This window comes from Gambusia affinis, linkage group LG20 (assembly GCF_019740435.1).
Source record: "Gambusia affinis linkage group LG20, SWU_Gaff_1.0, whole genome shotgun sequence".
NCBI classification, from domain to species: domain Eukaryota; kingdom Metazoa; phylum Chordata; class Actinopteri; order Cyprinodontiformes; family Poeciliidae; genus Gambusia; species Gambusia affinis.
The window spans coordinates 11,924,906-11,949,611 of NC_057887.1; the positions used below are offsets into that span (position 1 = coordinate 11,924,906).

Below are 24,706 nucleotides of genomic sequence, written 5' to 3' on the forward strand. Positions count from 1 at the left end.
AACTACTACTGAATACTTCATCTATGGATATGTAGTTTTTCCTAACAAACTGATTTGCAGTCAAAATTTTCACTCCCATTTTGCACAGCCAATTAATGAAGGTAAGATATAGTTGAATATGTTGGGAGTTTTCAACCTGAAATATAACCACTGTGCACAGTTTACATATTTAATTACTGATCACACTTTTACCATTTTATAATTATCATCGTAAAGTTTCCAACACTTAGCATTATGTCTAACAAATCAAACCTTCCATCTGGAAAAGTTTCCAGTTTTCCAGGTAAAACTGGAAACTGCCCCAATGGCTGCCCCATTTAGCAAATGTAGTAAAGGTTGCAGGTATGAAAAATGTATTGTTACATCTGGTGGTTTTTCTCATTAAATCTGTGGCACATTGATATTTCTGCATAGCCTTTATGGATCAAAGTTTTCATTTAGTGTCAGAAAACAAAATGGAAGTAAATAAATGATTAGCTTGTATTGCTAACAGGAACAGTATAAGTTGCTACAAGTATACTACTAGCGCATCTGGCAGCCCTCAATGAATTAAACTAAGGAATTATTATTAAGTTATTTTGCAGTTAGAATTTTAACTCAAAGGTGTTATTTCTTGTTTTGTCTGTTTTCAGCTCTGGTGGTAACAACTGCAGCAGCTGGTTTTGCAATGGCTCCCGTCCCTTTTGATCCCATCTTGTTTTTTGTGTCTTCTCTGGGAACAGGCCTGGCATCCTGTGCTGCCAATTCCATTAACCAGGTTAGTTGTTTTTATATTGCTACCCAACGTTAGAGCTTCTTATAGACTGTAAGCATCTTTTGAAAGTGGCAACTTTGAGGAAATCTTTTGTGGTCTTACCAACTTTTGTCAGGCGTAGATGGATATTTGTTGACCTCCAACGTTTTTGTGATACAAACACGAGCTAGCTGGACGACATGTTCCTACACACAGCTGTCTTAGATTAATCAATCCTTTTCCAGAAACATCTGAAAGAACAATCATCCTCATTTTTTGTTCTCATCGCTGCACATTTCTATTTAAGCTGCACATCTCAAAAATGCATGGAGTTGACTGATAGAGTTGTCATTATTTCTCTCCTGAAAGGTATTTTTCAGATCTGTAAACAACGGAGCTTTTTTTCTGTAGAGGCGCTTAGAATGCCCTGAGTGAGTAGAGCTTCCCTCCACTGTCTTGTGTTGACGTCTTACATCGGAATTTGCTCTGTGTTTTAAGAATTTTAGCATAATGGGTGAACTCTTTGCTAGCCCTTGATTGAACTGTGTTTAGTTGTGGTTTTAGCCTGTAATTTGGCAGAGACCTTGATTATACTGTGGGTTGGTGCCCTTAAGGCGAACCTCCACCTGAGCCTTCACCATATGTCTCATCTTCTGTTTAGTACCTAAATAGTTGAGTATCTATAGAAAATAATGTAAAGACCTTAGACGAGTCACCTATAATTTTTGGAAATGTTTTGACACAGAGCTGACTGCTTTGCTTTTTTACATATCACACGTAGCAGAAGTGTAAATATTTTTAAGATGTTGGAAAAATGTCCTTATCTTCCCATACTGAAAAGTTAAACCCTGGTAGACATTTGAACAACCCAAAATAAAAGAAAAAATGTAGGTTATGTTATTTAATTGAGATAGCTTCGCATTGAAGGAATTTGGTAAATATTCCCATTTATGCATCAAAGTGTTTCCGGAACCAATCAAACTCATAATCGTGCATCTAAATTCATCCTGGTGCATTTACAGAATTGTAGATGATGAGAGTTTGAGGTTTTTATGAGTTTATAGATGAGGAAAATAAAAATAGAAACTTGTTTTCTGCATTTAACCTGCAGATCATCCATCAGTTCTAATCCATGAAAATTTAGCTGATTCGTGCCGTGTTGATGCACATTTCCAATTTTTAACCAACAAATACCTTTCAAATGAGTACAAGCGTTCAATCTGGAAATGTAGCAATTAGTCATCCAGCTATTAGAATTGGACAATTTTCTAATAATTTACTGTAATAATGGGGATGTAAATAAATAATGAAAAATCAGTTTTTAATCATGATTTAGAATTCTTTAAATGCATCAGCAGCATGCATCTGTTTTGAGTTAAGTGAAATTAAGATAAAAAAAAATGGTACGCTTTTGATAGAGGTAAGAAAAAAACCTTGCAATTTCTATCTGAATTTTTCTAAATTTCTAAGCCTAAAAAGAGTAGAAATTGTGCAACATAGAACCTCCTGTGCATTTCTTTTTCCTGTTATTGTGTTGTAGTCCCGAATAAAGAATTGGAATGAAGTGAAATCATAATTTGCAGTGTATGCCTAAAGAAAAACTGCATTGGCCATAATTATTGTGAGTATTTTTAGGATTTCATGTTTAATTTTACTCTAAATGGTAATTATGGAATTCTCCATTGTTTCTGTGGATAAATATATACTGAAGTGAAAAGAGATTCTTGTGGAACCTTTGTTTAAAATTTCTCTCTTTTGTTTGACAATTGCCTTTTTGAGTCTTGCTTTAAATTCAGCTTATGGTGTGTGATGCCAAGAAGTCTTTTTATGTGGCATTGTTGCTGGTATGTGACCCTGAACCTCCACATGAGAGATAATCTCACAGCTCTTTTCTCCCTTGCTCTCTTTAAGTACAATGTCATCAGAGTCTCAATTGGAAATGGCTGGGGAAGGGATGGGGATCTTGCTTTCAGTCTAAATAGCCACCTGTCTTGACGTGGAGCTAACTTTGATGTTGTTTTTCTTCTGGAATCAGGCAAGACTGAACAATATCTTGTTGGCAGAAAAATGAAATTGCAGTGCCTTGCAAAAGTATTCATATCTCTTAATCATTTTCTCATGACCACCTCAAATTTTTCTCATTTGGATTTGACTTGGCCACTTAATCAGTTGAGTATGTTTTTATTGAAACCCATCTATTGAAACTCTGTCTCTGTCTCTGTCTCTGTTGACACTTTAAGTGTTAGTTTTTGTCAACATGTTATGTTTGTACTCTGACTGTATTGAAAAAAACAAAAAAACAACTAAGCTTGAATGTCTCAATTAAAAATATGTTTATAAAAAGAAAAGTGAGACCGATGTGTTCTTTTCTTTCCACTTTACTGTTATAAGCTACAGTGTGTTGGTTTGTTCCTTTGAAACCCTCTACAACAAATTGAAGGTTGTTGTTGTAATGTGATAATTGTGAAGAAGTCAAGGGGTGTGAATACTTTTGTAATGTGCTTGAAATAAAAAATTTTCTGCACATAGCTATGTATCTGCATAGAACAGTTTGTGTTGATTATCTGTTTTTGTCAGACGTCTCCTCAACTGTCCTCACATAATCTCAACATTGTGCATTTTTCTAAATTGGTAATCCTAAAAGTGTAGAAATTCTGCAACGCTAATTACAGAGCTGCTGCCTTAGGCTTTTTTCCTTTCTCACAAAATGTCAGCTTTTCAGTGTAAGTTTAGTTTGGGGTGATCAAAAGCCGTTTTTTTTTTTTTTTTTTTTTTTTTTTTTCTAATACACACAAAGTCAAACAAAAACCTGACAAATCAGTGCAAAGATCAAGCGAAGATGACTTCCTAAGGATTTGGTGCTCCACGCTAATCCCTTAATGTTCAGCATCCAAAAAGGGAGAGCAGTGTGCGATCTTGTGACCACACAACTGTCAGATTTCCTCGAGGAACAGAGCGAGAGAGAAATTCATAACGATTCTACTGTGGTAGTCAGAATTTGGGATTCGCTGTGAAAAGCTGAGGCTGCCACTTGTCCCACTGGGAAGCGCCCGTAGGCCAAAAGGAAATGTTGTGGTTTCTTTTCCAAACATTCATTTATTTTGGAAACTGACCCAAAGGAGCCAGAGCATAATAGCCATGGTATTTTAACCAGAATTCTTTGGGGTTACAGTCAAATTGATTAATAGTCAGAAAGAAAAGCCATATCCAGCAATAAAGCTCAACCTCAGAATTTATATTTTTGTGAAGAGTAGATATAGTAGGACTTCTAAATTATTTGAAAATAACTAACTGTAGTGTTTTTTTTAGTTTTTTTTTTTAAAGTTCTCTGTGATCCTAATGATTGTTAAAATGTTTTTGGCAAAATCCTCTGCAGGGGTCCCAGCCATTCTCACTTTCGGTCCTGACCTCGACTTCTTCTAACTGGATAATTGGGTCAGATGAAAGTTTGAGACAGGAGCCTGAAAGACCCCAGGGAGGTCTGAGGGTCCTTGGCACTGTAAACAGGACCTAATGAAGCTTTTGAATGCTGGGCAAGGGGGGAGGTGTGTCTTTAGTGTTTTGACAGCATCTGAAGCGTAAGTCACACCATGCTGCTTTGCGTGTTTGTTTAATGAAAATGCAAACAGGCTTGTTTTTGTCTCTGACTTGTGTCATTTCTGCTGTCGTGACGAAGGCAGCTCGTTTCTGTTGTGTCTTTGTCTCATTTGTGGTGAGCTGTCTGAGGCTGGCACGCACAAGCGAGCCCCCACACGACTCCCCCTCCTCCACCCCGCACCTTCAACCCCATCCACTGCTTACCACCTCAAGCTGCACCCTGCTGTCTTGTCCTGTGCAGACATGCATTATTTACCCTCTTGCGTGCTTTTGTGTCAGTGCATCTTGGTCGGTCCTTTTGATTGTGCGGGTGGATGATTGAACATGGACGCAGGTTTTACAGACAGCTGTGTGTTACCAGCATATAATGACGACATGCTTCTTTCACTAATCCTTTTTAAAATATGAAAGTTTGATTAATTTAAATACATTTTCATTTCATCCAGACCAACCTGGACTTATTTTTAGGGGACATTATTCGTATTACTTCTGTTGGAGCAACAGAGGAGCGACTTTTACAGAGAACTAAATTGATCTGTGCAAAATAATTGAGTAAACACCAGGAACCCAATGCTTTCGATTTAAACCCATCAAAGTCTGACAACAACACAGACTATTACTGAATAAACTTTCTACAATGTCAGTTTTTGTTTTCCTTATGGAACTCAAACTGAATATTTTTGTGTGAAAGGACATTAACTCATACGCAATTGTTAACAGAATATGTATTTTTAAACATGCATATAAACCAAGATGACTATTTGAAAAATCACAGATGCAAATTTATGGGACTGAAGATCTTTTTAAAGTCAATGGATACCAAAGCAATCCAAAATCCAATACCACGTTGAAGACAACACCTCTTGAGAATGTCATAAGTTGTAACAAGAGCCTGTAGCTGCTAAAATCCCACCAAATGTGACACTTTTTAAAGACTACACACTCAGCCACCAATAGATTCAGGACGTTTGACTGCTGAAAGGAACAAACAGATAAATACCCCGAAAGGAAAGTTATTTGTCGTCCATTGATGAGTTTTGTTGGATAGCGTCACAATATTTATGATAATTGTAGAATTACTTGGTATCTTAACTATTCTGAACTTCACCTTTTAGCATTTTCGGCACGATGAATGAATTAGAAACTATTCTCAGCCTTACCTTTTTAATTGTCTGCATTTGCACAGATATTCAACAATATTTCATATTAATGATAGATTGTTGCTGTAGTTTGCCTCGTAAAGGCCTTGGAGAATGACTGTGGGGGGGCTTTTTTGAGTTTAAAGGTCAGGCACATCAGAGTGTTCACCAAATGGCCGGTTTTACATGAAAGGAGATCCCTTCCTTGCTGCAGATGCTGCTCTTAAGATCTTGTTTTCCACCAGCTTAGTTAAGACAAAAGACTGAGTTGATCTTTGACTTTGAGGCTTTGTAGATTTCTGTTTAGATGGTCTCCAGCAAGCTGTTAATTCAGCCTGAGAGAAAAGATGGACATTTGTTTTTTAATTGCCCTGAAAACATGGCAAAATGACTCTGTGGGTATCACTCATTCGGATTAGGATTAATATTTAACCAGCCAGCCCTGTTTAATAGTTAATTTCTTCAAAGCCTTTTGTTTTTGACTGTGGGGTGCCGGTCCATTTCCAAATGTACAAATGAATTTCTTGTAGTCTCAGATGGTTGACAGATGGTTTCCTCTGATACTATCATAAAAGGAGTAATGCACCTAATATTGTCCCTAGCAGAACATCATAGAGTTACCCAGGGCAAATATTGCTAGGGAAGTGTTAGGTTTCACTGTAATAGTGTTGTTGACGTGCTAGCTTCTAGATATGTTTTTGTTTCTGGAAAACCAAGCTGAATTGTAGCAGGTTAATAGGCCCACTTCAGATAACAGTTTCAATCTGCAGTCATTACACGAAACATTGGATGAGGGGGTTGAAGTTGACCCACCCCCTGTTACACCTTTGATCATTTTCTGGAGGTAGTCACAGAGCAGTAGTGTCCTTGAGGGTAAGACGGGACTGTGTAACAAGTGTGATTTAGTGATGCAATACAAATCAAAACGAGATAGAAAACAGTGAATTTACTGACATTAATATTGCCAAATTGCAACTTTTAATTATAGCATTGTTTCTGTAGGATTTCCCTATATCACAGAGCCTTACTTTTAACAAGCTTTACCTGTGTTTGCCTTAATTTGTAGTTTATTCATTTTTTATTTTATTTTTACAGAATATTGCATTTAAGCATATTTAGGATAAATTTGTTAATTTAATCTAATAAATAACATATTTTTTAGGTTATGGATGGTTTAACCAAACGGAAAAATCCTGCTACTAAGGAAGACATTTTGTTAAGACATTTACTTGTTAGTGTTATTAGTGAGGTTATTGGTAAGATGTTGCTAAAGCATGTTGTTTTTACTTATAGTAGGTTTTAGGGCTACATGGTATTTTGAAATTGTTACATAGCTACATTTTTGTTGACAGTATTGATATCCTACAATATTTTATCACTCCATTTTTTTCCCATCATCAGGCTGTTCACAACAAACTTGTTGCGGTTTTAGCATCCTAGTAGCTAAAATCAAGACCAGGTGTATGAAAGTCCACCAAATAAGGCAGCCTTTCATAAACATTCACAACAGCAGCGTTACAATTTCTTTATTTTACATATTGTTGTAATAATAATGCTTGACATTCGGGTAACTCTAAGTTGAACCACGCAGCCTTCTTGCTGAGTTCGTTCGTTCTTGCTGACCACAGCGAAACTATGTGAAACAGAATTTATCAATGTTTCTCTACATTATTCTTCATTTTTGAAATCTTTTTTTTTGCCTTTTTAGTTTTCAGAACTTCATGTTAGAATAGTTTAAAACTGAAAGAAGAAAATCTGAGGAAAAGAAAATTAATATATAAAACTATGAAAACACAAGAAAAGCATTTAATTTCAACAGATTAGGGAAAATTTTATATACAATAAATCCAGTTCACATACAATAAACATTGCGATACTTGCATTGGATTCTTTTTATCAGTTGAATTCTTCAGTTGCATTCACAGTTTTTGCATTTATTCAGATGAAACTTCTGGCAGTCTCCTTGTCACATTGATTCTATCGAATTATATAGAATCAAGTGGCATCTTTGTAAGTCGTTATGTTTGTCATGTCAGTTGATTGGATGCAATTTTTTCAAGAATCTTTATTTCTTATTAAATATGATTATGCTGATAATAAATCAATAAACTGCATTAGGCTGTTGGAAGGAAATACATGGTGTATGCGCTTTGTGTTCCGACTTTTTCTCAAGTCTTGACAAATTAACGTAATGTGACCTTACTTCAAAGGAAGATTTGGGCAGAGAAGAAAACAGTAGTTTTCCTGCAGTTGCCAGCAGTATGTCATCATTCTTTTAAGATCGCGCCAAAACGTCCTGCAGTGCTGTCAGGGCCACATCTTGTTGATGCAAACGTACCTCACCACAACAGTCACAACATGAGAGTCATGAAATGGGACAGACTGGTGGAGAACCACATGGAGCAACCTCCCTGATTAACCCTTAGTTGCATGTGTTTTTTGTTTTTTTTGTTTGGTTTTTTTTTGTTTTTTTTTTACAAAACTGTGTGATTATGGGCTTCCTGGCCATGTAGGGAAGTTGCTGACAGCTTCTACAGTAGAGGCGAGTCAGAGAGAAGGAAACTACCCAGCAGAAAGCAGCCTGGCTCCGGTCCTGGTCTCCGGCCAAGTCTGTGTCTGTGTTTTAGTAATCGCTGATCTCCTTCAAACCGAGCAACAGCGAACCCACTCAATCAGACGGATTTCATTTTTCTGTCAACACTGCTGCTCCTGGCAGTATTTAGCAAGACAAAGCACCAAGTGGAAAATAAATCACTACTATAGTACATTTAATAACTTTTCTCTAGAGCTTTCTCATGATCTCAACTAGGTCAGATATTAATTATAAATTCTATCCTTTATTATCTGTTTGTAGACTTGTTTTCTATATATCTAAAAACTATATTTTTCTCCAAAAAAGACAAAAACATTTTCTTTATCTTACTGCTTTTATTTTGGTTTTTTTTTTATTATTATTTTTTACAATAAACTTACATTTTTATGGCATTCCTCAAAATAAAATGCAAGCAAAAATTTCCAAGTGCCTCTTTCATCAAGATAAAAATGAATAAAGTGAAGATGCAAGTTTTGTCAATGATAAAGTTTTCAAAAGTTCAAAAGTAATTCGAGTTAATTAGAAATATATTTTTTTAAGCCTTTAAGATGTGACTTGTATTTATTACCTGAATGTGTTATTCATCTATCTGTCAAGTGTAAACCGGATTTATTTAAATAATATATTTGTACAGTTAAATGCGATCAAATTAGGTCCGTTAAAGATTTATTTGGATAATTTGCATAATAACACATAGAAAGGTTGTAGGTTTAGTATTACAAGAGTTTTATATCTTAAATTAAATATGGTCATTTTGACCACCTAATGCAATGATAGTAATATATTCCACACAACCAGTCTTTAATATTTTCCTGGCACGGATGTGTTCACCCTAATGATCACAGAACCCCTATATTTAAACGAGGGTCCTTTGCCTGACATAAAATCTTTGTGTGGTTACATATTTTTGAAAAGTAGCAAAAGTTTCCTTTTTTTTCTGTCAGCTTTTGTCTGCAAGTATTCAAAATCTGAAGTTGTTTTTGTTTTCCGACAAAGCCCTGTTTCTCCAAATAGCCCATTATGGCATGAATATACTTCAACTATTCTGACAGTAAAATGAAAAGCTTCTGCTGTGATGCAGAAGATCTTTGCTAACGCTCATGTTAGTCAGATGAGTACACGCTGGGCTGTGATGCGTGGGACGGTTACTGCTGTGAAATCTTAGAGAGAAGTAAAGAGCAAATCTTCATGGAATGCCCTGCAGTTTTCTGTCGAACTGAGACGTAATGGTTTTTTTTTCCGTTTTTTTTTTTCTATTCCTGGTTTTCGTTTGTTAAATTTCTTTGGAAATGATCGCATGTGTAGATGTAATAACAGAGCACACACTTTGTATTTAAATCTCTGGTCCCTTCAAAATGATGAAAACAACCAAGTAATGTTGAATCGATTGGGTTTTAAAGAATGTATCTGTTTCCCTTAATGAGGCTTATTAAAGTAAGAGAAGAACATACTTGCAGCATTTTCTTGTGACAATTACAGATTTGTTTACATGGTGAGCTTTTTTTCATGAAGCTCAAGTTTTCACCCTCTATTTGAAGGTAACTTAGCCAGAGGAAAGTAGGAACACTCCTTTGTAATGCTGAGATCCGTGGATAATTAACAAAAGCAGGCCTGTTTATGGTGTGCCCATGAGCCAATACTGCATGCTAATTAAATTCAATCTGAGAAGCTTTTGGGGCAAGGGCATTGTCGCTGGAAAACAGAACAATTACCGCTAAGTCTTCTTTTTTTTTCAAGTTTTGGGTGCGTCATTTATTTTTGTTGTCTGGCTGTGCCTGTTTTTGCTCAAAATCACATTCGGTTGTTTCAAAGGGTTCGACTATTTGTGCAGCTTTAGAGGCATCATCCGAAAATTGAAGTCCAAGCTTTATGGTTTAGTTCCTTTTCCCCCCAGAGTCAATTTGTCGTATAGCCAAGCAGACAAATAAATGATGAAAAATAACACAGCAGTAATACGACACTTGATGTTCAGATGTGGAATTTTGCAGTTACTACTTGCGCAAATCAACCTTATCAAACTGTTGAGACTGATTTGCACCGCGGGGCATTGCAACTAAGAACAGGTAGCAGCAGGATTTCACTTCCATAAAAACATCTGCCTTGTAATTTCCTGAAAGCTGCACAGCATTATCTTACGTCTTTGGCTAATACAATCCACTTTAATTATTTAGATTGACAAGGCTGATGGTTAGATCCACTAATAAAACATAACACTGGGTTCAAAAGAGCAAGTTAACTGTGGCAATACTTTTGGAAGCCCTCTCTTTTTTTTCCGCATGAATAAACAGAGTAACAAGCCCCAAACTGTTCTTTATTCTGGTTTGACTGGTACATTTATTGCAATTTCCGTGTTTTTGTTGTTTTGTTTTGTACCGAAAAGCATTGAAAATGCTCCTTCTATGCGTTTTAACGAAAAGAGAAAAGCTTTTTGAAATCTTGAGATGCATTTTAAATAATCTGTTTTTGGTGTACACTTCTTTAGTTTTGGTTAACTAGTCTAAATAAGTTGTATAATACAAGACTTATTAAAACCGTGAAATAGCCGAGCTCCTTATTTTTGTTGCTTTGAGCTCGTCCAAAATGTAACAGCTTGTTTTCTAACTCTTATCAGGCCGTCAAGCATGCATTACTTCTCTTCTGGCTGCTTTGAATTGTTTGGGATTTTTCAGAAAGTAAAATTTTCTTGTTGAGTCTGCTCCACGTCACATGTTATAAATTGGAGGAATATTCCTTTTGTAAAATCTTCTGTATCAGCTCTGAATTGTGAAAAGATCACATTAACAGCCACGCGCCTCATATTTAGACCACCTCTCTCTGTTTCTGGTTGAGTAATTGTGTCTGTGCTCTCACCATCTGCACATAACTGAAATTTTAAAAGGTCTGGTCTCCAATGATGGTTATTCAGACTGTATTTTTTTTCTGCTCTTTCACCACCATCATTGTCCTCTGTCCTTCATTATGTAACCAACAAAGCCCATCCCGAACAACTGAAAAATGCCACGGCTGATATTTAGCATACGAAAAAGGTCGTGTTTTGTGTGACCACGGATGGCCTTTTAGTTTTACTCATAATGGTCTCACTAAACAGAGAAATATTCTTGAGGCTTCAGTTGTTGTGAGGCCTGTTGCCGTGCCAGACCTGATGAATAGAAAGAACTCAAAAATATGCTCTTGTTCTGAAATTGTTTTTTATTATTTTCAATTAGCACCTATGTTAATATATATTTCTTTAAGCACAAATATTGGGGAAAAGACAAAGCCCTCTGTATTTGAAATAATACAAAGAAATCCAAATTTCCTTAATATTATGTTCCTATTTTCTAATATTTCCATAGTATACATTTTTCTATATACAAACAATACCGGCGGTACTTCAGAGGAATAGATTACTTCATCTTCCGTTTGTTCTTCTCTCTTGGTGTCTCATTAGGCCTATCCTTTCCACGTGTTGATTCACCTGCTCGCGCTCCGCCTCTCATTCGACTTGCTTTAAGAAGGAGCACTGGTTTGCTGGATGAGGATCTCTGTCTGACCGAGATTCGCTGCAGACGCTGATGGTAGTTAAAAGGAGTCTGCCAGGCTCTGTCGTGTAGTAACTACTCATTAGTGCTCAGAGGACAGTTCAAAGTGTGTGTCTCTGGGTGTGTATAACAAGTGCATATATATTTACTCAGGCACTGTGGCCTTTTAACTTGCCCCTTTGTACTGTTTTTTTTTGTCTTTTGATCGACAGTGAAACATAGTTTCTGTGAAATTACAGCTATTTTTACTGTTTATGTCTAAAGCTCAACATTACCTTGCACCTAATAATGTAGTCCTGACTGCACTGGCAACCGCTAACGATATTTCTTTATTTCTTTGTTGTCAGATTTTTTATTCAGTTGTGCTAAGCGGCTTATTTTTCTCAATAAGATGAGAAACATTTAAATTTAAAATTTTTACATGACGTTTTGCATTTATTCCGAACCATGACATAAAGATGTTACCAAAGACTACACACACTTTAAAATATAAAATGCCGTCTCCAGTATGATAAAAAATTGAATCACTATTTAGATAGTAAAAGTAGTAAATAAATGACTATATATTTTGTTTAAAAAAAGATAATAAGGTGTGAATAATTAGTATGTTGTAAATATCAAATAAGATGAGACAGAAGTGGACTTATAAACAACTAGAACTTATTTCTGTTATCAATTGAGCTCCAAAATTAAAAAGATTTGTTTCTCTGAAACAAGTAACAATATGTAGGTTATTTCTTATATATATCAAAAATATACAATTAATCAGAGTTGCATTTCTTTTATATGAAAGGTTATTGGATGAAGTTAGAGATCCAGCAGAAGTTGAGAGAAGAGTCACGCTTGTTGACTTTATTGACCCACAGCAACAGGAGGAGTAGCCTAAGAAGTTAGTGTAATTCCTTGTTCAGCAATAAACTCTCTTATTGCCTCCTTTCAGTCTCAGTGATAACCAGTTGTTTTAAGATGTATAGAAAGGAATTGGACAGGGGATGAAAAATCCTCTGTCCAACTGCAGCCTGACACAATAAACTGAGCAAACTGCTATAAAAGCATTTTTTCTTTATAACTTCTGACAACAAGGTTGCCTACTTTCGAACAAATTTCCCAGTGGTTCTCTCCTGGTTCCTGTCACAATGGATACCGATGTAGTGCCATTTCCAAACAAGCACACGAGGAGATCAAAGAAAATGCCATGAGTTCAGTACATCCTTTTCTTTTGTTCCAGATTCTGTTCACACATGAGTTTCACAGCAGGAGACTCAATGCTGCTCTCACAGTGTGTAGTGGGAGAGACAGAGGAATCTTCTGTCTATTTCATTTAGGTGGTCAAACATGATGGACATGCTAGTGTTGAAATTGCTATTTTAGGTTAAAGCAAATAATGAACGCCTGTTAAGTTTCCCAATATGCGAGTCAGTAAAAACTTTCCTGTATGGATTGCTCCCCAATAAGATATTCCAAAAATATCCTACGATCCTATAATCCTATGATGTTACTGGCATTTCTCATTTTTATTGAACTGTACATACTGCATTTGGTCTGTGTCCACTTTTGTTTTAGTTGGAATTTTTCAGCAGTCCATTTTAACAGTACACTGTCCAGACACAAAGTAAACTAAATGTTTTGTGGCCCAACCTCTAAGAGTGCATCTTCATTATGGGTAAAGCAAGAAACAATATTTAGGGAGAGCAAACTAAACACTCAACTTTAAACAAACTATTCACCACCTGACCTTCCATCTGGATACTATTATATTTAGTTACTCACCCTCAAAAACAACTGGTTCTGTGTTTGGTTCATCAAATGAAGTAACTCAATATGAGCTAGTTCTCTATTTATTCATTTATTTATTTTTTGCTTATTTACATTACGCGTATTGACTGTTGTTGTGAAGTAATATACATCTTTACTCTTCTTTTTTCACACATTGCATGTTAACATGCCCAACTTCCCTAAAAAAGCTGCTCTACCATACACATGTCCCTGTAAAAACACACACACACAAAAAAAGGTTTTGAAAGTTTGACTGAAAGCTGTTTTTAATTCTGACCACCTTAAAGCACGATGAGGATTATTACTAACTAATTAATTAAGTTCAATAGTTAATAAAAATTTTCACTCGCATAAAATCAAGACATTTGATGTTTAGCGTGTTTAGGTAACTGTATTGCAAACTTTAAAAAAAATTAAATAAATGATCAAATGACAAAATTCTTTACCTCGACATTTATTTATTTTATTTTCCGTTTTATTAAAGAAGCATGTTAAAATTAACAGTGACAAATAAACTGCTCACAAAATCCAGATGTCTTTTATCCATAAGTGAAGTTTGCTGTTGAGGGTAAATGAGTGACACACAGACTTTAAGAAATCTGAACTTCTTCCTCTGAAGTCCTCGTCATTTTTGATTTGATTGGCTTGTTGAATGAGCTTGTCCAAACGAAGGAAAGATTTTATTCATGGGTCATTGCTTGGAATACAAATCTACCAGAGGTGCTGACGGCTGCTGTCATGTTTTAGTGAGCAGTGAAGGACTTCGTAGGCATCCTGTCTTTCTTCCAATGTTGAATTTCTTCCAGATCTTCCAGACCAGCCATATCGGAGCACTATTGAGGCTGACTCATACGCATTCCCCTCTGCTTCCAGGCTGCTTGTGGTCAGACACAGCTGCAGATTGAAAATATAAACACTCACATTCTCTCAAACATACACATGGTCATGCTCAGGCCTTTGTTTCAACTGTAGAGAGGCTTTCAAACTTCATGTCATGTCAGTCACACCTTCACAGTTATTTGCAAAATGACCCCCTCATGGCGGAAAGGACTGTTTATTTCTCTTTAAACAAGTGGCCACACACACAAAGAGGGTGCCTAATTCTACTTGCTCAGCTTTTGCAGATATGTTTTCCCTCAGCTTGTGTGATTGAATAGAAAGCGGTCAGCTGTGTGCACAACTAATGGCAATCATAAATGACTAAGAAGTAGCCTCATTAGGCCAGAAATTAACTTATCAGAGTCAGTCTGGAGATACGGAAGGTCATTCCATGGATATTAATGCTGTTTGCACACTTTATATGTTTAATAGAGTTAAAGTGATTATCTGAGCCAACATGATGTAGTGTCTCATTCTGTGGTAAACGATACCCAGTTTTTTCTGCAAACATTTACGTCTTTTTTTTTTTATTCAATTATTTTGAAAAGGAACAGTGTACAGTAATTAACCTACTTAGACCATGTTAATTTGACAGCTTTAGTCACCATGCTTTTAAGGTATTAAACCATAAAAGAATGAAATAAAAGATACGTTATACCAAGAAACCAGCAACCTTCATCCTACTAAAACTGAATCAATAAGAAAAGAAAAGTGCCAAACAAAAGTGAAAGAATATGAAGAACACTGTTAAAGCTGGCGCTAAACTGTAAAATGTAATAGTTTGGATCTGCCTTATGAACAATGAGGTTGAATTCGGAGTAATATCAACATACGAGAATCAGTTGGCTTGAGAACCGATGTGAGAATAAAGATGCTTGTTGGACAACTTTTGCACATGCATCATGAGCATACATTTTGTTTTTAACTTTTGTGCAGACGTCCGATAAAAAAGGTCCTAAAATTAGTGGTCTGGGAACAGAGCCTAGTGGGACCTCTACTGGGCAGTCAGTCGGGACAACCCGACCATGATGACAGTATCAAATGCCTCTCCGAGTCTAAAAAGACAGCACAGACACCACTACCCTTGTGGAGTAAGGTTTGAATTTTTCCCCACATCTTTACTACCTTAAATATAACCAGATGTACCCTCGTTGGTTAATGGCGTGACGTCTCACTTTTATCATTGCCTTCAATGACAGAACTTACTCCACTTCCCAGACAGATGCCTTAAAAGAAAATGTTAATTGAGTGTGATTATCTTAACTGTCAACCTATTTAGCTTTGTACCTTTTCAGTGAATCTATAATTTTGCGGTTTTAACAGAGCTTTTAGAAAAACCCCATCAGATTGTGTTAACGTTGCATCACCTCAATGCAGAGAACAAATGGCTTCAATATCTCGTCAAGCTTTTTTCTTTTGTTTGTAATCTGAGTCTTCCCTCACAGTAGGAGGCACTGTGGTCTTGTCATAGTAACACATAAAGAATAAAAAAAATGGAATTTAGCAGATCAGATCAAAACCATGACCTAAGCTTTGCCTCACGGCTTGAGACTGAGCTCCACATCAATTGGATACAAATTGCCATCATTTATCTATTGTTGAAGGTATTAATAGAGATAAAGCTCTTGCTGGCAATCTCTCCTTTGCTTGGGTCAAAGTGTTATGAGTCCTCTATCATCTTCTCCCTTTTAAGAATTTTTTTAATGTGGTTGTTTATTTTAAAACTGCTTTTCCTTTTCCTGTCCATATCTCCAAGGGAACAGATTGTCTTCAGGGCAGAGGCAACGTGGCTCTGCTGAGCATTAATTGGCTGATTAACATGAGGACAGTTTAGCACTTCACTGTCCCGCACTCAGCCCATTAATCAGGAGCGAGGCCGTGCCAGCTGAACCCCTGCCAACGCTTCCCGCACAGACCACTTTAAAGAGCGCTAGAAGAGGTTTAGGTTCAACACACAGCTGAAAGCGAGACGTGATCCACTCTTTGGCAAGACAAAGTACTGCACTGTGTAAAACGAGGCCTGTAAAGGAGGAATAAAATGAAAACAGTGTTGTAAAGCAGCGGGATTGTGGAGCTCAGGTGCTTACAAAAGTGACTTTTTGAGGTCGGAAGTTAAATGTCTTTTATTCTAACTCAAAAGGCATCCCCAATTGCGACTTTTAAGATGTTTTGATCACATGGTAGGCTATTTGGCTTTGTTTTTTACTAAACCTCTGTGATTTAGAGTCTTGAATTATACAGAGAATTTTTCAGCTTTTCATTACTAACCAGATGAAGTTCTCCCCTTTCATTTCATCACACCAGGAGATCACAGAGGGCAGCGAGTCCCAAACACATCTGCTGGTTGCCATATGTACCATTTCAGGCACAGATGGAGGACTTATCTTTCACCTCTGCTTGTAAATGGCGTGATCTAAATATTAAAATTTAGATCTGAAATCAGAAAGTCAGAAATGAAGTGATATAAATTTGATCAGGTCTGTTCCTGTTTTTGTCTCGTTCCACCCTAGTTATTCAAAAATCAAGGACAGCTCATTCCTGTGCTTCTGTAACCATAGTCTTTAGTCTATCTTGGGGGACTTTTGTATGATCAATCTTGCTGAAAAGCTATCGATGCAATGTTTTCAAAAGTGTCCTGTAGATTTGGATTTGTCCTTCTTTCCTCTGTTGTTACCTAAATAAAACCTGTTTCCATTTATCTATAAGTGTCGCACAAAATCCCAATGAAATACATTGCCATTTTGGGTGGCAAGATGGGGGGGGGTACTTATTGTACCTTTGAAAGGTACAATAAGTCAACATTCATCTGCTTTGAACTGTCCTCACATTTCCTGGCTTTCCTGTTTTTTAATAACTCTCATCACTCAGATATGCACTTCAGTTTGTGCTAACAGTTTAATAACTACCTTGAACATTGCAAACGTTTTTTTGGTGGCATGACTTGCAATCTTGACATTGTTCACATATTTCAATCTGGAGAGACTCACAAAGAGAAGAAAATAGCAGTTAAAAAGATTTAATGATACAATTCTTTGGCGCTCGGCCCCGGCAGAAGACCGTGAGCCGAGGATCGCCGTGAGCAGGCAGTCTGCTCGGCGAACTCGGGATAGTCTTCCCCCCGGGACCGAAACTGGTGGTGGAGCAGCCTGGAGAGGGAGACGACATTCATCCTGGAGGACTTCCTCATGGTGGAGGTGGCAATGGGGAGGAGGTGTTTTAAGCACGGCTGACGCAGGAAGTCCCCAGGGTAGCTTGAACTCTTGAAGGTGTCCTTGGATGACGATTGGCTGAGCTAGCTGCCCGGATTGGCTGAGGCCAGGCGTGGTGATTAGATGATGTGGTGAAGCTGGTCGAGTCTCCCAGTTTGAATTTTCGCCTAGGCTCCATGTCACAAATCTAGAACAGGTTTTCTTTCACTAACCGTTCAGCAGAACATAAATAGCATATGCCTGTTTAACATTGTGTACGTGCACTGACTTGCATGTATTATATTTTTGTATTTGTATTTTGTATATATAATAATATTACTATAATATTACAGGTATATATATATATCACCCATTTAGCCTTGAAGTGACGCCTTTCAGATCTGTTTCTCTTATCCAGTTTTTGTAGATTTGCCTCGCGTGCAGCAGAGCACCATTCGCCCCGGTGGATGTTTTGAGTGCGCAAACAGGTGACATCCTGACAGGTGATGACTTGTGGTTGTTGGTTTTAGCCCATGCACCTGGAGTTCCCTCAGGAGAGCCACAGAGAGGCAGACAGTGTTTAGGCCAGCTGATGTTTCTGTGAGTCAAAGGTTTACAGCTGCTTAGCTGGATCTGTTGCCTGGTTCCTGTGTTTGGCTGCACTCGTACCGCTCAAGTAAACAGTAAAAAGATTGTTGTTACTCAACTGCTCCTCTCTGGCCTCGCCTCACTTCCTCTTTTTCTTTAATGGTGGGCTTCTCATATTTTATTCAAATATAAATCACTTTGTAGATCCCCCATAAATTATCTCCTGATGCAGAGCTGCTTCATTGTGCATAAAAAAACTAGAAAGGCATCCTGCAGTCTGTTGTCAATTTAGACCTGGTGGTTGGCATTGAATCACGCTCCTTCTTTGATAACTAGGAGGATCTGGTAACAGAACACCCCCTCTACCTCACTCCTTGCTTTGGTCTCCTGTGTTTTCCATCCTTATCATCTGGCCAATAATTTTCCCTACAATTAGGGGTTTTGTGTGGTCGTTTGTGTTAATAATTAAAAACAGCAGTCGTCCCTCCTCAACTTCCGTTTTTTTTTTTTTTTTATGTAGATGTTTGACATTTCAAAAACAATAAGCTGGTACTGATTAATTGAGTTTTTAAGAGAATTATAGGGATAGTGTTCAGCATTATTTTTGGACTACCACAAAGTAAATGATTAATGAACACTGGTTGTCTTAAAACAAGCTGTAGCCAATATTCTCAATTAGGTTTGTAATTTAAGCCAAATGACGTCTGGATGAAACAACTAATCTAAACCTTAACCCAATTTTTAAGGTAATTTTTGGCTTTAACATGGGTGTGTTGCTTTACCTTTAATTAAGTCAAGATTTCTACATTATCCATCCATATGAAGCCCCTATTAAAATGAATCAAAATTTTCAAATCCCTGATGAAACTTCAAGTGTTTGTGATTTAAGAGATGCCATCTTTTAACGTACCATATCTTCATATGGATGGATAATTCAACTAAACAATAAACTTATTCATCAGAGGAAAATATGTTTATTAAAAGAAGAGCCTTTTTGGATAAGTGTGTAGATTCATGATAGTAACTCTTTTTAGTATCTCTTGGTTTAGTTACAGCCTTCAGAGTTAACATCTGTCTTTTAATTATAGGATATCGGCTGATGAAGCTGAAATAACGTTTAAGTGGTCTTGTAAAGATGTCTGAATCCTTTAGCTAAAGCAAAATTTTGCAGAGAGCTTACAAAGTAAAGTAGTGAACAAACACAGAAAAAGTTTGAAATGGAAAAAACTGAAACGGTTGAAGCTGACAAGAGGCAAACAGCAACACTGAGGCGGCTGCAGAAACGAGGAGTGGTTGTGTTCCACAGGGGACAATAATCTTCTGAATTCTCCACTTGTTTTAACCACATTCTAAAGTTCGAAGACAGAAGCCTTTTATTCCAAATAAAATATTCAGGCCTGACTAAAATCTCCTAAAACCGTGTGGGAGAATGTTCGGTAACACCAAATCTGCACTGGAAGATTGTAGTGGCAGCATCATGCTGTGGAGTTTTTTTCTTCTGGTGGAGCCGGGGACTTTGTCGTGATAAATGGAATATGAAGAACTCCAGATGTCAGTCAGTTTTAGTCCAGAACTGTCTACTAAAAAAACCTCTAAAGATTAGGAATGAAGCTTTTGCACTCCTGAACTAGATTATATTGTCTATAAGAGATTTTTACTTGATAAATTTGAAGAACATTTGCAAAGTACTAAGAGCAGATATGAACAGTGAGATTTTCCACCTTACAGATACGTATATATTTTTGTGCATTCGATGTAGATAAACTTTATTATCATTTTCTAATGCTCGTTTTTAAAATCAAAAAGACTTTCTAAAGGGGGCACAAATTGTGGGTCCTCTGTAGAGCTTCTACTAACTGCTTTTATTAAGAGGAAATCTTTTAAAGTATTAATGTCACCTCAGTAGGCATTAGATTAATGTCTTTCGGTAGCAATGTCATTGTAAATAAATGTTCTTCTGTGCTCTAACATTACAGAGCTAAGTCTTTTCCGTTGACCTCCATCAGTTAATTACAAAGTCAAGTTATCGCGACTTAAAGCGACTGAAGACCTGCAGCAACCTCTGGACTAGTAGCGCCTATGCATGCACACCAAACACAAGTGGGCCAATTATTTCATTGCCATCACTATAACACATGGCAGTACTCTGTGTGCGTGGGGGTGTGTGCGTGTGTGTGTGTTTCGGGATGGAGGCTAATCACACTGGTTTAGAGGGCCACTGATGTGAACCAGATGAGGAACTGTACGGCAACCGGCAGAGCTGCAGGACTGAACCAGAGCGGGGCTGGGCGTTCTGTGAAACGACAGCATGTTGCACCCAGAGTGACCCGCGCTCACGTCAAATTATCATCTGACAACAAGCATGACAGCCATCCAAATGATGGGATTTCCCCTGTTTTAAACAAGAAATATTTTTGCCATTTAAAAAAAAAGAAAGTTACAATAATGTTTTTGGAAAACCGTGGATCCGTTTTATGTGAGCCGGGCTGCAGCAGCAAGCTTGGCCCTAGGCCCTGTTTGAGGCCTGGCTCAGCTCTGTGTGGCTTTTCTCTCGCCTGGCCGCAAAGTGCATTTCTCTCTCATGCGGCCCCTGACCTCTTGACGCATTTCCTGACCCAGGAAATAGAATTAACACCTCAGTCTGGGCTCCGGGGTCCGACAGCCTCTCAGCCACAGCTGTGCGTCAGACCCTGTGGACTCATACAACGCAGGACCTTGAGGAAAAGAGCTTTTTTTGCACTTTCTATTTTTAAATCTGTGTGTACTGTCTTTCTGCTGCGCCACCTTCAGCCAAAAAAAGAATATTTGACCATTTTTGGTTCTATTTCAAAGTCCCACTTTTCTTAAATTTTTTTTCCCCAACACTTTTGTCATTTTGTCATACGTTTAAAGTCAGAAATGTGAATAAATATCTTCCCTAGTGTCATATTAAAACTGACAGAGTCATTGCCAGGATATATATTTAACAGGTTAGCTTAACCTCCACTAAACCTCTTCCAGGCATGTACTATTATCCATTTATTTTCTATTTTTTAATCTTATTTCGCCTTAAATGTTCTACAACGCTGTGAAAAATAATTTGTCCCCTTGCTGATTTGTTCTGTTTTTGCTTTTCTGCCACAATTAGACATCTAAGGTCATCAAAAATTCTATCCGAAAAAGATAACTTTGGAAAATACAAAATTAGCGTTTTATTTATTAAAGGAAAACTCTTTTAGAAGGTGTGCCTTCCACGACATGTGGCCTTAAAATAACTCATAATTTCAAATGAACATTCCCACCTCCGAGTGAACAAAAAAAAGAACAAATTGAGGGTTTTGGAGGGGCCGAGGCAAAGTTCAAACCTAAATTTTGGCTCTTTCCCAGTTATTTTTTCAGCACAGAAAGATATGTTATGCTTCATGTAAATACTACAGCCACAACATCGTAAAGTTCTTAAAAGCTAAACTGTGTGCCAATTGATGTGGATCCCACCAGGGCCTGAAGTACCATGTCATTTCTTATTTCGATGTTTTTAGAAGAGGAAGTCTGAGGACTCTTAAAGTAAAACAAGGGCAAATTGTCTGTTAAATATTTTAGTGAAACCATAAACAGAAGCGATGCATCCCGCAGTTCTGTACTGGCAGCTCTTTATCTGTTTTGTTCATTAGTCGAAGGCCTCAATCGAAGAAGGTGTGTTTCCACACATCCAAAGATTAGCCAGTTCCTGTCTTTAAGCACCCCATATGTTTGCGTTTTAGTCACACATTGCCAGTCTCATGGGAGCGCTTTGAAGCTCACTCCTCCAGAGCAGATCATAAAACAGGCGTATACGTAGTTTTTACAAAGTTGTATCCCAGAACAGTCCTACAACTCCCCGTCCCCCACCTCCACCACGGCCAACAGCTCACTGCTTCCACCTTGCACCTCAAGTTTATTTACTCACCAGGATGATCACTTGACTTTGACCATGTTTGACTTTTTAAAAAGCAGCCAATGTTTTTTTGTTTTTTTTCCTCTGCGTTTGTAATGTGTGGTACAGTAATTGTTGCCATACCAAATCACTGACTGACATTTCTGTACAAAGCACATATCTTTTGCATGCAGACAGAAGTAGAAAAAAGAAGCCCTGGCTGCTGAGATTTTTCATTCCTGACCTTTATTTGCATCTACATGAGGCAAAAAAAATGTTCTTTTCTAAGCTACATGTGTATCTCTGTAGGTGTCTTGTATGTAAAAATTCCTAAACAGCCAAAACTGATAAATGCTACAGCACAAAATTTACTTTAGTTGTCCCTCACATCTTGTACTTTAAGGAGAATAACATTTGTCTTCATCATTAACGTGCCTTTTTGTTCTGTCTGTCACAGTACTTTGAGGTGCCCTTTGACTCCAACATGAACCGAACAAAGAACCGTCCCCTCGTCAGAGGACAGATCAGGTACTTATTTCTCTATTTTTTTTTCCACATTGGACTTCTGCTCCTTTTTACCTTTAGTTCTTGTATTTTCTTAAAATGTACAGGTGTATCTCAATGCATCAAAATATCATTGGAAAGTTATTTTGTCTCAGTAACTTAACTCTATGAGTTAAACTCATAATGGAATCATTCCACACCTTTTCCCTGTACTCTGTTAATTTTACTTTTAGCACTTTAGCGCTTTTGCTAACTTTGAAAACATTTCATGCGCTTGGCTTCCCCTAATAATATGTTTTTCCAGATACATTCAAAAGTACAAATTTTCTTGGCTGTTTTGTAAGCTTTTAGTGGAAAAAGGTTTGTCATCTGCATTGAAGTTTTGGTTATCTATTGAAGTAGTTAGACGTTTATATTCAGGCTCTTATTTTGAAGTGGGTGAAGAATATTTACTTAGCAGCTCCTTTTTCTCTCATCATGTTCTCTGTTTTTTTTTCCCCCATTAACTTTATTTTAAACAAGAAACAAACAGAAACAAAATAAAACATTGACAGTAAAGACCCAAGATACAAACATCAATACATTATATAAAGCCGTTATATAACATGTCAAATATAATGTCAAAATTAAATTAGTGCTCAAGGGTTGTCTGCATTCAAAGGCAGAAATTGTTTGAATTTAGCGCTTTTAACTGTAGCTTCTGCTAAATACCGTGTTATTGTAGATCTTTAGCCTTTCGAGGAACTAATGTTTATTATCAGTCCTTTAGGATTTACACAACTAAATTTTATTTATTTTTTATTAGTTTAATTAGCTTACTGTTAATGGACATACTAAAATTCTGTACCTCAGACAATTAGAATAATGCATCAAACAAATAAAAACAATCCCAAAAATTGCATAGCCCACAGAAAAATATGCCCTTGTTCTATATTCACTCAATATTTGGTCGGGGCTCCTTTTGCATGAATTACTTCATCGATGCAGTTTGGCATGGAGGCCTGCGGTTGGTACGTATTAAGTCTTGTGTCTTTCGTCGTCATCAAGCAGTACATGGTCATTAAAGCAGATACTGGAACTTTTGGCAGTGTGGAATGGCACCAAGTCCTGCAAGAAAATCATTATTTTCATAAAGCTTGTTAGAGGGAAGCATAAAATGTTCTTCAGTTTCCTAGTAGACAGCTGTGCTGACTTTGAACTTGGTTTAAAAAAAAAAAAAAAATAAAAAAGTGGACCAACACCAGCAGATGACAAACTTTCTTAAATCATCATCATTGTGGCAACGTCACATTGGCCTAGGACTGCATAATATATTGCAAATTTACTGTTGTTGGATTAGTGCACAATATCCATATCTGGAAGAACTAAATCAAGTACAATAAAGGTTAGCTAGTTACTAATGTACAGTACAATGTATCATAAAAAGTGGTGGGAAAAGGTCCATTCATTAACAAACTCTGGGTGTCTTGTTCATTGTCAAAACAATAGATGGCGATCAGAAAACCTTGTTGTTCAGATAGAAATATTGATTATTTTTTTATTATTTCTTATTTATTTTCTGGTTTTTAGGAGTAGCTGTGCACAAGGAATGTGACAGTTGTTGTCCATGCCCCTGATGCTTTTTGTCTGTAGTGACTCTTGAATGGGATGTGCTCCACAATCCTCTTAAGGCTTGTGGACCTTTTTACTATCACACTTTTTCCCTCCACTTAACTTTTTATTTTTAAACTTAGGACTCAATGAAAAAAACACTTTATTTTACAGTCACATTGTCTTTTTCTCTCCTTATAGAGGGTGTCTACGACTGTCTGCTAGAAAACTGTCAAGATAACATGGGGGAAAAAAAGTAAATTACATTTTCGATGATATTCTCTTTTTATGGAGATGCATCTGTTTAATGGCACAGTGTGCAGGAGGCGTAACATGCAGCAGCCGAGGACCCTTGTTTTAACTAGGCCACCCAGGTTCTGTTTAGTGTTTGGTGGTGAATTGTGACCAAAATGCGTTTGGTCACAATTTGATGTCTATGTCTGGTGTGTTTGCAGTTAGATTTGCAATGATGACTGATGGATAGCTGTTTGCTGACTTATTAGGGTGTTGTAAGAGTAATAGACAGATGTGAGGAGTTAGCTGTGCCCTAACCCACAACTCTTGTTTAGATGTAAGATCACTTTTACAAACCTGTAGTGTTGCCTTTTACCAACAGATCTTTCCCAGGGACTGGATATGTATCAAGTTATATCTAAGCAGCTCATATTTATGTAATCTGCAGAAAAATCCTAATGGACAGTTGGTT

General features: G+C 37.1%; 1 protein-coding gene across 1 annotated transcript in view; it reads left to right on the plus strand.

The window, feature by feature from the left end:
- The window catches only part of LOC122823117 (protoheme IX farnesyltransferase, mitochondrial), a 33,567-nt gene that overhangs the window by 3,383 nt on the left and 5,478 nt on the right, over window positions 1-24,706 (plus strand). Inside the window, exons 4-5 of the mRNA XM_044102396.1 lie at window positions 633-757; window positions 22,364-22,434. Of these exons, the coding sequence (XP_043958331.1) occupies window positions 633-757; window positions 22,364-22,434 (196 nt within the window). The remainder of the gene's footprint in view (window positions 1-632; window positions 758-22,363; window positions 22,435-24,706) is intronic.